Genomic DNA, 14,588 nt, shown 5'->3' on the forward strand with positions numbered 1-14,588 from the left:
ATTATACAGACTTACGAAAGAGGCCAAAAGGAGAAGGGTTTCCTGAAGCTTACTACCTAAAAAAAAAAAAAACCATCTCTCTGCACGTACTTGATGCATTTTTGTAGTCTGATCTTGCAGTTAATGCAAGATATAGAAGAGTTTTTTTTTTTTACTAGCTTTTCTTTAAGATAAATGGAAAACTGGGTTGTAAAAGGTACACATTGCCCCTGTGAAATACTGCAAAAAAAACTTTTGCATGCTATTCATGGGTTATACACTGCTCAAAAAAATAATAAAGGGAACACTTAAACAACAATCTCCAAGTAAATCAAACTTCTGTGAAATCAAACTGTCCACTTAGGAAGCAACACTGATTGACAATCTATTCCATTTGCACAACACACAGCATGTGGAATTGACAACAGATGGAAATTATTGGCAATTATCAAGACACCCTCAATAAAGGAGTGGTTCTGCAGGTGGGGACCACATCTCAGGACTAATGCTTTCTGGCTGATGTTTTAGTCACTTTTGAATGTTGGTTTCACACTCGTGGTAGCATGACAGACTCTACAACCCACACAAGTGGCTCAGGTAGTTCAGCTCATCCAGGATGGCACATCAATGCGAGCTGTGGCAAGAAGGTTTGTGGTGTCTCAGCGTAGTGTCCAGAGGCTGGAGGTGCTACCTGGATACAGGCCAGTACACCAGATGTGGAGGGGGCCATAGGAGGGCAACAACCCAGCAGCAGGACAGCTACCGCCGCCTTTGTGCAAGGAGGAACACTGCAAAATGACCTCCAGCAGGCCACAAATGCGCATGTGTCTGCACAAATGGTTACAAACTGCCTCCATGAGGATGGTCTGAGTGCCCGACGTCCACAGATGGGGGTTGTGCTCACAGCCTAACACCGTGCAGGACACTTGGCATTTGCCACAGAACACTAGGATTGGCAAATTCGCCACTGACGCCCTGTGCTCTTCACAGATGAAGCAAGTTCACACTGAGTACATGTGACAGAGTCTGGAGACGCCGTGGAGAGCAATCTGCTGCCTGCAACATGACCGGTTTGGCAGTGGGTCAGTAATGGTGTGGGGTGGCATTTCTTTGGAAGGCCGCACAGCCCTCCATGTGCTCGCCAGAGGTAGCCTGACTGCCATTAGGTACCAAGATGAGATCCTCAGACCCCTTGTGAGACCATATGCTGGTGCGGTTGGCACTGGGTTCCTCCTGATGCAGGACATTGCCAGACCTCATGTGGCTGGAGTGTGTCAGCAGTTCCTGCAAGATGAAGGCATTGAAGCTGTGGACTGGCCCGCCCGTTCCCCAGACCTGAATCCAGTTGAACTCATCTGGGACATCATGTCTCGCACCAACGTCACGTTGCACCACAGACTGTCCAGGAGTTGGCAGATGCTTTAGTCCAGGTCTGGGAGGACATCCCTCAGGAGACCATCCGCCGCCTCATCAGGAGCATGCCCAGGTGTTGTAGGGAGGTCATACACAATACTGAGCATCATTTCCTTGTCATGAGAAATTTCCACTGAAGTTGGATCAGCCTGTAACTTCATCTTCCTCTTTGATTTTGAGCACCATTCCAACTCCAGACCTCAGTGGGATATTAGTTATGATTTACGTTTATCATTTTTAGGTTTATTCTCAACACATTCCACTATGTAATAAATAAAGATCTTTAATTGGAATATTTCATTCAGTGATATCTAGGATGTGGGATTTTAGTGTTCCCTTTATTTTTTTGAGCAGTGTATATTCATAAAACTTTGTTCAGCGCTGCTAGGGTGGTACTGCACAGCTGGAGCCCCCCCCCCATTAGATAGATTAGTAACCCTGTGCTAACAAGTTTGTGTATTTTCCAATAGTTTACACTTTACTAGTATTAAAGGGAACCTGTCACCCTCAAAATCCAAGATGAGCTAAGCCCACCTGCATCAGGGGCTTATCTATAGCATTCTGTCATGCATTCTGTAATGTTGTAGATAAGCCCCCGATGTATCCTAAAAGATGAGAAAAAGAGGTTATATTATACTCACCTGAGCGGGCGGTCCATTCCGGTGGGTGTCGCGGTGAAGACCAGAAGAGGACGTCATCGTAAGAAGATAGGAGGGACCGGACTGCGACGCCCATCGTATCGGGACCGCCCCTGGGTGAGTATAATTTAACCCCTTTTTCTCATCTTTTAGGATACATCGGGGGCTTATCTACAGAATTCCAGAATGCTGTAGATAAGCCCCTGATGACGGTGGGGTTACCTCACCCTCGATTTTAGGGGTGACAGGTTCCCTTTAATGCAACATTAAAAAAAAAAAAAAAAGTCACTTCTCTTGCACTTTTTTTTTTGTAATTTTGGAAGCTTCAAGTCATGTCCTCCCTCACCAGAAATAGGTGCCAAGTTTCCAACATGGGCCGAGACCGAGCTCAGGGTCGAGACACAACCAACTTAGTGCTTCTTACAAAATTAGAATGTCATCAAAAACTTAATTTATTTCAGTTCAATACAAAAAGTGAAACTCCTATATAGAGTCATGACAGAGTGATCTATTTCATGGTTTATTTCTGTTAATATTGACAATTATGGCTTACAGCCAATGAAACCCCAAAAGTCATTATCTCAGTAAATTAGAATAATTAACAGAAGACACCTGCAAAGGCTTCCTAAAGGTGCCGTCACATTTAGCGACGCTGCAGCGATCTAGACAACGATCCCGATCGCTGCAGCGTCGCTGGAGAGCTGTCACACAGACCGCTCTCCAGCGACCAACTATGCGAAGTCCCCTGGCAGGGCCGCGCTTAGTAACCCGATGTTTACCCTGGTTACCAGCGTAAACGTAAAAATAAAAAAAAACACTACATACTTAAATTCCGGTGTCTGGTCACGTCCCCCAGCGTTAGCTTCCCGCACTGACTGAGCGCCGGCTGGCCGTAAAGCACAGCGGTGACGTCACCGCTGTAATCTGCTTTACGGCTGGCCGGCGCTGACAGTGCAGGGAAGCAGAACGCCGGGGGACGCGACAGACACCGGAATGTAAGTATGTAGTGTTTGGGTTTTTTTTGTTTTGTTTTTTTTACACTGATAACCAGGGTATACATCAGGTTACTAAGTGCGGCCCTGCGCTTGGTAACCCGATGTTTACCCTGGTTACCAGTGAAGACATCGCTGCGGGAGATCCAGCAACGAAATAAAGTTCTGGACTTTCTGCTCCGACCAACGATGGCACAGCAGGATCCAGATCGCTGCTGCGTGTCAAACACAACGATATCGCTAGCCAGGACGCTGCAACGTCACGGATCGCTAGCGATATCGTTAAGTTGGCCAGTGTGACTGTACCTTAAGCGTTTAAAAAGGTCCCTTAGTCTGTTTCAGTAGCTCCACAATCATGGGGAAGACTGCTGATTTGACAGATGACTAGAAGGCAGTTTTGTGCTGCCCCCAGAGAGCCCGATTACAACGAGCTACTTACTGGTTTACATACAGGGGCTTGGATAAAATCACCACATTGGTGGGCTCCCTGTTGTGTGCAATTGCATCCAAACTTCTGCACAACAACCAGTAATTGTGACATTTACTGGCATAGTATGGCGCCACCTGGTGTTCAGTGTATATGCACGTCCACCTAGTGAGCTGAATGCTGGTGGTCGCACATGCTCAGTCACTCCCCACAACCAGCGTTCTGCCTACTCGTCAGGTATGGAGCAGATTCTCTGCAGTCCTCTTAATTGGAGCAAAAAATGACAGGAGACAGACGTTATATATAAATTCATGTTTAAAATCATTTGATTGTACAGATACAAATGGCAAAAAAAAAAAAAATCAAACAGTATTGTACAGAAATAAGGCCTCGTACTCCATGGTCATAAGAACTTGTACAGTCCAGACTGTACTAAACAATGTACAAAGTAACAGACAAACGCTTCATAGAAATGCTCCTCTGGCAGTAACACTCAGAAGACTGCCCCCTGCAGGCTGGTTAGTAAACCATTGTACATGGATTATTTGCCTGCAGATAAGAGACAGCCGTGCCATGAGCAAAACCACTGTGCGATCACAGCTCTCCGCGCCGGCAGCCAATCTGACCCCTATATAAAAACGGTCAGAGAGGGAAATACTTCATTCATACAGCAGGGTGCGAGCGCGCTCATAGAGCCACAACTCCTGCAGAAACCTGACCACTGGGCATCAAACACGGATTCTCAAAAGTTACTCAATCTTCCCATCATAATCAATAACTCCTAGAAAACACAACTGCAGTTTTTGGGGGTCTAGTCTCAAAAAAAAAAAAAAAAAAGTATGGGCAGCAGGAGGCAACTTCTAAAAATTCCATTATGGAATTTATTTTTTTAAAAAGTCATGTGACAAGTGGGTGTGGCCAACTATTATGGATTAACACCTTAAATGAGCTTGTGTACCGTTCCAAGTCGATCACTGACAGAACAGCATCAACATAAATCCACAATGCCAGAGACGGTAATATCCCTCTGAGAATCCTGCCCAACGTTAGCAGCAAAAACTGGATTTTTCTTCATAGAAAAATAAGGGCCAATCCAAAGTGACCAAACCTCTGTTCCCCCAGCACCAATATGTAAAAGGACATCATGACTTCGCCCGCAATGCTTCAGAATACGGACATCCTGTTTATTTTCACTTTTTCCCCCCCATTCTTAAATGCATGTATTTGTCTAAAAAAAAAAAAATGTTTTTGCATTTGCACAGTATGCCTGCTATAGTCTTTGAATTGCCCTGTCTATTGATGGCTGCAGAATGAGAAAACGGAGAATCTGTCGGTGAACTTGTTCTGACAGGAGAGTTTAACACTTATATTCCTTCTTCCGAGCTCCTCTCGGCTGATTTTAGACCACACATTTTAGCTCAACTTCCAAGTGGTTGTAAATTAGCAAAGGAGCTCACAAGAAGAGAGGTAAGGGCTATAAACGCTCCACTTATGAAGAGCTCCCTGACTATTACTTGGTTTGAAGGGTTGTCTTTAGACATGAGAGAACTGATCCTCCCGTCACCATCCCATGGACCCAGGACAGGACCCCTGAGAGCCACGTACTCCCTTCTTGCATCCCTGATGCTTCTTCTGATTTGTGGACCCGACGGTTCATCATCATTGTGGCGTCATGCACACTTGGCCTTGCATCGGGATTACTAATCAGAAGAGAAGTCAAGGATACCGGCAGGTAGGAAAGTCGCAGGGTTCCCATTGAGGGGCCATCGACCCAGGGTCCTGGCATCAATTGTCTCATCTTGTTAAATGGGTAAAATTGCAACCAAAGTTTATCAAAAGTTCTTAAAAAAAAAAAAAGTTTAAGTTTACCTCTTATTATTAAAAATGCTCTCTTTTTAAAATAAGAAAAAAAAAATCTTTAATTTTACTGTTTACCGTAATGGTCATTACCTAGGCTACCAGCCTGCTGTCTATTAAAAGGTGGTCATATACTAGGTAAGGGGCATGGACTGCTCTGAATCTGGACGGACCACTGCCTCCGATGCTGCAGAGGCAAAGTTACCGCCGCCTGCAGTTGGAAGTCTGCACAGTTCAGATAAGCTGCCCTGCCATTGGGTGAACCGTCACTCTACGGGAGCGCAGGCAGCAGAGGCAGGGGAGCGGTGCGCTCCTGATCACCCCTTTAACTCATTCTGCAATAGATAGCGCAACCCAGAGGCTACAGACGGCAAACGGTGCTGCATTGTTTGAGACCTGAACAAGATGTACATATATTTTGAAGTATCCATTACATGCGGTTTACACCTGCACCCAGAAAGAAATGTAAGTTTCCTCTGAACTAGAGGTCAACCAATCAGGCATATTAGTGACCAGTCTCAGGGGTCTCAGCTAATGGGAACTCCTTAACCACGTACCCTCGGGACAGACAAGCTGCCAGATTTTTACTAGCAGTCGGATTCTGGGGCGATTAGTCTATAAGCGGACATGACATAATCCTCAATGTAATCCATACTGATGACACCCCCGGCATGTGTATACATACATACATACACAAGTGCTGGCACTGGTGGGAGAACATCAGCATTTCCATGTTACGGCGATTCCTTCCAAGTTGCCATCATTAGATTGGTGCCATCACTTAAATGTTCATCCTGGTTGGTTGAGAATTACACATCGTTCCCCAAGTACAGCTCACATGCCACATAGGGAAAGAGGCTTTTTTTTCCTTCTTCATTTGCCTGAACACCTTTTCTGAATATGCACAGACAGAATTTGTCACTACGAGAACCATCCATGCTGGCTGACGGGATAGCATGGCAAAACTTGCATCTGCCCCCCTCAGAGGCATTTAAGGGGTGCAGATTTACCAGGATATCTGATGATCCACAAGATCAATGAAATGGAAAAAAAAAAAAAAATTATTGAAATGTATCATGAGGAATTTGCTACATTGCGTCAAACTTTGTCCCATTAACAAAATAGAGAAGAGTCGTCTGTAACCGTTATAACAAACTGCACTTCAGTCTAGAACCTAAAAACATGGCTGCCCCATGTGGATCTGTCCCCATACACCATAGTGTGAAGGTAAAAATGTGGCTGAGGCGAGGACAATGGTCAGTACAGTCCTCGGGGATAAAATATACTGATCGGTCGGTGTTGTAAAAAAATACTTAATTTTTCAGTTCGGAAATTAAATACTAGGTCTGGCTAAAAAAAAAAAAAAATTCTATTTAAAATCTATAAAAAGGCATCATTTCAATTAGGACGATTGTGCAAATTAGCAATAGCTGTGCGCATGAGCTCACGTCTGACATGCGGAGCACGCGGCGCCCATGACGGAGACAGAGCGGACCCGGCGCTCACACTGCGATCTTCCCCTTGTTCTCCAGTTTACTGATCGACTCCGACTGTTTGCTCATGTGTTCTTCTGTGAAGGTGATGTAGGAGTACACCAGACTGCCAGCAATACTGGAGAGGAGGGAAAATAATTAATAAACTATTATCACCATTGATAGTGGGTCACATACTATGTATACAAGCGCCTTATAATAGGCAGGGCGAGACAATATGGTATCCAGCAACACTGCAGTAAAAAAATCTGGCACGAGGCGACTAACCCTACAGCACAAAAAAAAGCTGGAAATCCGTACAGAATGCAGATACATCCATCCCCATACATACATAAGAGATTAGATATCCTGCACCCCATACCTATCCTGCACCCCATACCCAGAGATTAGATATCCTGCACCCCATACCCAGAGATTAGATATCCTGCACCCCATACCCAGAGATTAGATATCCTGCACCCCATACATAGAGATTAGATATCCTGCACCCCATACCCAGAGATTAGATATCCTGCACCCCATACCTATCCTGCACCCCATACCCAGAGATTACCTATCCTGCACCCCATACCCAGAGATTAGATATCCTGCACCCCGTGCATAGAGATTAGATATCCTGCACCCCATACATAGAGATTAGATATCCTGCACCCCACACCCAGAGATTAGATATCCTGCACCCCGTGCATAGAGATTAGAGATCCTGCACCCCGTGCATAGATATTAGATATCCTGCACCCCACACCCAGAGATTAGATATCCTGCACCCCATACATAGAGATTAGATATCCTGCACCCCGTGCATAGAGATTATATATCCTGCACCCCGTGCATAGAGATTATATATCCTGCACCCCATGCCCAGAGATTAGATATCCTGCACCCCATACCCAGAGATTAGATATCCTGCACCCCATACATAGAGATTAGATATCCTGCACCCCGTGCATAGAGATTATATATCCTGCACCCCATACCCAGAGATTAGATATCCTGCACCCCGTACATAGATTAGATATCCTGCACCCCACACCCAGAGATTAGATATCCTGCACCCCATACATAGAGATTAGATATCCTGCACCCCGTGCATAGAGATTATATATCCTGCACCCCATACCCAGAGATTAGATATCCTGCACCCCATACATAGAGATTAGATATCCTGCACCCCGTGCATAGAGATTATATATCCTGCACCCCATACCCAGAGATTAGATATCCTGCACCCCATACCCAGAGATTAGATATCCTGCACCCCATACATAGAGATTAGATATCCTGCACCCCGTGCATAGAGATTATATATCCTGCACCCCATACCCAGAGATTAGATATCCTGCACCCCGTACATAGATTAGATATCCTGCACCCCACACCCAGAGATTAGATATCCTGCACCCCATACATAGAGATTAGATATCCTGCACCCCACACCCAGAGATTAGATATCCTGCACCCTGTGCATAGAGATTAGATATCCTGCACCCCATACATAGAGATTAGATATCCTGCACCCCATACATAGAGATTAGATATCCTGCACCCCATACCCAGAGATTAGATATCCTGCACCCTGTGCATAGAGATTAGATATCCTGCACCCCATACATAGAGATTAGATATCCTGCACCCCATACATAGAGATTAGATATCCTGCACCCCGTGCATAGAGATTATATATCCTGCACCCCATACCCAGAGATTAGATATCCTGCACCCCGTACATAGATTAGATATCCTGCACCCCACACCCAGAGATTAGATATCCTGCACCCCATACATAGAGATTAGATATCCTGCACCCCACACCCAGAGATTAGATATCCTGCACCCTGTGCATAGAGATTAGATATCCTGCACCCCATACATAGAGATTAGATATCCTGCACCCCATACATAGAGATTAGATATCCTGCACCCCGTGCATAGAGATTAGATATCCTGCACCCCATACATAGAGATTAGATATCCTGCACCCCATACATAGAGATTAGATATCCTGCACCCCACACCCAGAGATTAGATATCCTGCACCCTGTGCATAGAGATTAGATATCCTGCACCCCATACATAGAGATTAGATATCCTGCACCCCATACATAGAGATTAGATATCCTGCACCCCATACATAGAGATTAGATATCCTGCACCCCATACATAGAGATTAGATATCCTGCTTCGGTTGTTTTCAAGCTTGAAAGTTATTCCCATTCATGTGATAAGAGATAACTTCCCGACCACTGGGACCCCACAACTGGGCCTCACAGCAGCCAATTTTTAATGGATCACGAGCCGATCATGCCCACGGCTGCTCCATTCATCCTCAGTGGGACCATCAGATGCTGAGCGCAGCGGTCGGCCGGTCCACAGCGCTCCCATAAGAATGAGTGTAGCAGCAACGCCCTGGTTCTCAGGATCAGGGGGTCCCAGCGAGTGTTATTCCCCATCCTAGGGATATAAAGGAGAACTTCTAAAGTTAAGAATATGCAGGGAGGTCAGATTATGATGGTAGGGAATTAGGGATTGTTTTAAGGTTTTCAACTACAGTCGAACAGTAATTTTTTTTTTTTTTTTTGCCTTACGCAGAAAACCATTTTCACTTTAAAATACAAATCGGAGCCTTATGTACTGCTCACTGCACAGACTCCGGTGCTGAAAATTACTGCAGATGTCTCCAAGAACATTAGAAAATTAATTAGCACAGGAAAGAAAAAGATTCTGTACGCACAAATCATAGAACACTGCACTTGCTCCCGTACCTGATATTTAACCCCAAGAAGTTCGTCCACGAGAAGATGTAATCCCCACCGAAGAACATTCCAATGTAAGTGATCAGGATATTCTGGAAGAGGGAGAAAAATAAATAAAGGGAGGAATTTAATTTCCAGGAAGCGTCTTATTACAGCAGGTGACACATAACTGGGACAGTTTATAAAGAACAGAAAGGAAAAATCTCAACACTTACTTTGATGCATCCTACTATTGTGGTTGTCAGGGCAGAATTGTAATGTGTGCACAAGACTGTGGAATACATCAGGATAAACCTGGAAATAAAACAAGATAGTCAGCAGGGAAATCAACTGGGTAAAATAATATACCGTAAATAAATGCAGTTGCAGTTGCCGCGAGCAGCCAGCAGATGGGGCTATATGATATGCATTATAAAGTGCACATTTTACAAGAAATCTGCTGTGTGTGAACAAACCAATATCTGCAAAGAGGACACTCAAATCATGAAAAAGCGACTTTGTAGCCGCTTTCATTCCATATGTGCACTGTACCTGTTCCTCTGTCGGGTGAAACTGACCATTTTCTTTTTTTCCCCTCATGTGAGAAACTCTCCTGGGGATTTTTTTTATATGCTGGACTTATTTTTGATCTTACAATATTTATTGCATCCGTTTTTTTTCTTGGCTTCTCATCCCCATTAAATTGTAAAATATGTAAAAGACGCTGATGACGTCCGTGTGCTTCCTGTTTTTGTTAGTGTGTTTTTATTACCACGTCCCCATTGACAAGTTTAATCTAGATCAAAGTTGGGCGCTTTTTTTTTTAACCTTTTTTTGTTGAACAATTTGTTTTTGAAAAAGAACATTGATCATAATGGGTCTGATGTATTTGAAAAAAAGAGCTAAGAGGACATGTACCAAAAGAAACCTGATGTATGAAAGAGCTCTATGCAGGAGCAAGCCCAAGTTTAGACTGTAACCAGTGGGGACATCGGCAGACAATTACCGTATATACTAGAGTATAAGCCGACCCGAGTATAAGCAGAGACCCCTAATTTTGCCACAAAAAACTGGGAAAACTTAATGACTCGAGTATAAGCCTAGGGTGGGAAATGCAGCAGCTACCGGTGAATGTCAAAAGTAAAAATAGATACCAATAAAAGTAAAATTAATTGAAAGTTTTTTTTGAATATCCATATTGAATCAGGAGCCCTATATAAATGGTCCATACAGTTTATGTGCTCCATAAGATGCTCCATATTAAAATAGCCCCGTATAATGCTGCACAAATGTCGATTATAACCCCATAAGATGCTCCATAGACACATTTGCCCCGTATAATGCTCCACAAACGTGGATTATGGCCCCATAAGATGCTCCATACAGACATTTGGCCGATATAACGCTGCACATGGCTCCATATGCTGTTGCTGCGATTAAAAAAAAAAAAATGACATACTCGCCTCTCAGGCCCCCGACACTTGCTATACTCACCTTTCCCGTTCCACCGCTGACCGCCGCTGTGTCTTCCCCGTCCTCTGCACTGACTCTCAGGCAGAGGGAGCCGCACACTAATCGCGTCATCGCGCCCTCTGACCTGAGCGTCACTGCGGAAGACACAGAAGAAACAGCAGCGCCGACTGTGGAACGTGGAGCAGGTGAATATCGGGCACTGCATTATACTCACCTGCTCCTGGCGCGGTCCCTGCAGGTCTGTTCCCCGGCGCCGACAGCTTCTTCCTGTAGTGAGCGGTCACATGGTAATGCTCATTACAGTAATGAATATGCGGCTCCACCCCTATGTGAGTGGAGTCTGGTCCATATTCATTACTGTAATGAGCGGTACCATGTGACCGCTCACTACAGGAAGCTGCTGCCGGCATCGGGGAAAAGACCTGCAGGGACCGCGCCAGGAGCAGGTGAGTATAATTAGACAGCTCCGCTCCCCCTCCCCTGCCGACCCCTGGGTATGACTCGAGTATAAGCCAAGAGGGGGACTTTCAGCCCAAAAAAGTGGGCTGAAAATCTCAGCTTATAGTCAAGTATATACGGTATTATAGACTAGGAGAAAAATATATATGACAAATATGTATTCATACAGGGACAACACATCTACATTTACCTGTTTTTTTTGTGTGTTTTTTTCATCTTTACACCCAAAACAGTAAAACACAAGACATAAAATTCAATTTTCTCTAAAATTGGTCCTTGTTGCATTTCCTTGAACGGCTTCATTGAAGGGTTTATCCATTAAATAAAGGACTTACTTAGCAGGCGATCTATCCATGATCAGTGGTGCCCCCATGATTGTGAAAAAAAGGGGTCCTAAAACATCTCCTGTCAATAGAGCAATACTGAGCATGTGCAAACTCCTCTCCATTCATTGTCTATAGGAGTGGTAACATTCTCGCTACCTCTCCATCACACAGAGGATTTCACCCTCTATTCTCAGGATCGGTAGTGACCTCAGCAGCCAGACCCTCAATGACCATACATTTATCCTCTAACCAGTGGATGGATAATTATTTATTGGGCAATCCCTTTATGAAAAAAAAAAAAAAAAAATTCCCAAACCAGAAATATTTAACAAGTGGTTGGTTGTAATATTGGTGAATGTAAACCACAATCTGTAACTGCCCTGATCTTATCGAGATTCATCCTGTCCTGGAAAACCCATTTCTATCACCCATCCCATACCTACGTGATTATAGAGCCGCGGACTTACCCCATTACACAGGAGAGTGTAAACTGGAAGATAAAGGTGGGATCACTCCAGTCTTCATATTCCACGGCCTGTGGGAATAGACACAGATGTCAGTACAGGATTACAGATCCCGCACAGAGTCCTACATAGAAAGATATCCGGATGTGCCCGCCAGTGACCAGCGTCCGGACATGCCCCCCTAATCGCCTGCGGCACCTCTGCATCTGAGCAATGGTGGTCACCAGCAGTTTGCAGGGTTACTCCAAAACTGCGAATATTAGGACTCGGGTCATGACTCCCTAGTAATATTCCTGCATGGAGGTCCCAATATATTCTGACCGCTAAAGAACTACAAATACAATATGAATCATTCTGTGCCAGGAGGAGCGTTAATTACATTTGTGGCCATTTTCAATCAGGAGCAGATCAGACGGCCGAGCGGAGCCGTTTGGGGGTTTTCTCCCTCCAGACAGAAGACCTTTGTTCTGCAGCCTGTGCGTCCCCCGCTAGCAGCAGATACACAGCGACTGTGTACGGCGCAGACCCCGCACCCTCGGACCCTGACAAAGCCGCCATTCTCCGGCTGCTACACTGAAACAAACAGGAGCTGGAGAGGAAATGTCAGAAGCAGGAGAGACATGATCGGTGTCCTCCCCGCAGTTATAATGGCCGCCGGGCAATAGGTTGTGAGACCCGATGACTTATAGGGGGGCAAATGCAGGGAAGATACAATTTATTATTTTCTCCTCCTGCAGATCCCAATAGAGGAATGAGAAAACATTTCCTACAGACTAATTAGGATTAAGGTTTATTGCCCCCCATCTTACCATCTGGATGTCGCCAGTCATATATGCAATAGCCAGTGTTGGTGCAATCATGAGTAACGCATTGTAGTACAGGAGACCGTACTTTCCAAGTTCCTGAAATGCCAAAAATAAGACCATTAAAAAAAAAAAAAAAAAAAGATTCAAAATAAAAAAAAAAAACTTGTTGCAAAACATTTAATTTCCAGAGGTATTAGCATGCAGATATATACAGTCCGTAGGTTCTTATTCAGTTTTGGGGCGGTTGCTTAGAAGATTGAATGGGGCAACTGGATGCCCCTAGAGAAAGGAGTCAGATGCTACATAACTGCAAATCTGCTGCGGAATCCGGACGGGTTACAAGCAGAATTTACAGCTGATTTTGTGCACGTTTCGCCCTTTTTGCAGCAAAAGGTGAAAGCTGCACAAAAAAAACGCTTAAATGTTGCAGGAGAGGAGAAAAAAGAAAAAAAAAAAAAGTCTCCGCAACATGTGAATGCGATTAATCTAAAGTGCTAGTTATTGATTTATTAAATATTACAATAAATCATGAGAAGAAGAATCTTTATAATATATCTTATCAGGGAAATCTGCTTCCTTTCTCCTTTTCGACTGATTTTCACTCAACTCACAGGTGAAATCTGCAGTCAATGAAAACATCTTCCCATTACTTAGACAGGAGTTGGTGCTTATAATATTCTATGGAGGAGGAAGCTAGAGGCCCAGATTCTGCTGCAGGTTCCATAGAACTCTATGAGCACCAACAGTCATCTCTCAGTAATGGCAATGTCTGTGTTCACTGAAGACGGATTTTTCCTGCGAATTGAGAATTTAGAGAATGAACGATCAGAACTGGAAAGAAGCAGATTTCTCTGATAAAATATATTTTAAGTTTCTGATTTTTCTTGTGTGCTATTGATTTATGGGGGAAAAAAAATGACCAATACTCTTTCCAAACATTTCAAAGGGTGCAAAAAAATGAGAAAAGGTTATCCTTCATAGTTATTAAAAAAAAGTGCCGAATATCACCCCTGAGCTGCTGCTGACGAGGACGATGTTGTGCGAGACATCCACATTTATTTGCATTTCTTATATCACCGCCGACCGCTCACCTTGGAATCTAACTTCTGTTTCACATATGCACCATTGGCCGCCGTCAGGACGTCATTGATCAGGATAAATATGTAACCTTCAAGGTCAAACGCGAGGTCAGAACTATATGGAAGGTGAAAAAAAAAAATTGTAAAAAATTATTTTTAATATATTAGTAAAGGCGATTGCAGATGGTCAGCAGCAGAAAAAAAAAGGCTTAACAAAATTGGGAGAAATATATTGGACTTGGCCATACATGCGGGGACCTTCGTTAAGTTTTCGTTTCTAAGAGTTATAATCTTAATGGTAATAAATAATAAGTACCTGGCAGCGATGAAGGCTCCGATTATCATAGCGAATACTGTCATTTGAATACTGCGAGAAAACTTTTTCCTGTGGAAATAACCGAACAAAAGCTATAGGAATGTGAAAATAATCAAACTATTTGGCTGGCCGTA

The 14,588-nt window shown here is 44.0% G+C and overlaps 1 protein-coding gene across 1 annotated transcript in view; it reads right to left on the reverse strand.

Moving 5' to 3' along the window:
• Positions 1 to 3,746: 3,746 nt before the first annotated feature.
• The window catches only part of SLC35D1 (solute carrier family 35 member D1), a 29,170-nt gene continuing 18,328 nt past the window's right edge, over positions 3,747 to 14,588 (reverse strand). The window contains exons 6-12 of the mRNA XM_069738223.1: positions 14,455 to 14,523; positions 14,151 to 14,253; positions 13,063 to 13,155; positions 12,257 to 12,324; positions 9,768 to 9,846; positions 9,562 to 9,644; positions 3,747 to 6,917 (exon numbers count right to left, since the gene is read on the reverse strand). Coding sequence (XP_069594324.1) covers positions 6,809 to 6,917; positions 9,562 to 9,644; positions 9,768 to 9,846; positions 12,257 to 12,324; positions 13,063 to 13,155; positions 14,151 to 14,253; positions 14,455 to 14,523 — 604 coding nt within the window. The 3' untranslated portion in view covers positions 3,747 to 6,808. The remainder of the gene's footprint in view (positions 6,918 to 9,561; positions 9,645 to 9,767; positions 9,847 to 12,256; positions 12,325 to 13,062; positions 13,156 to 14,150; positions 14,254 to 14,454; positions 14,524 to 14,588) is intronic.

This window comes from Ranitomeya imitator, chromosome 8 (genome assembly GCF_032444005.1).
Source record: "Ranitomeya imitator isolate aRanImi1 chromosome 8, aRanImi1.pri, whole genome shotgun sequence".
Taxonomy (NCBI): domain Eukaryota; kingdom Metazoa; phylum Chordata; class Amphibia; order Anura; family Dendrobatidae; genus Ranitomeya; species Ranitomeya imitator.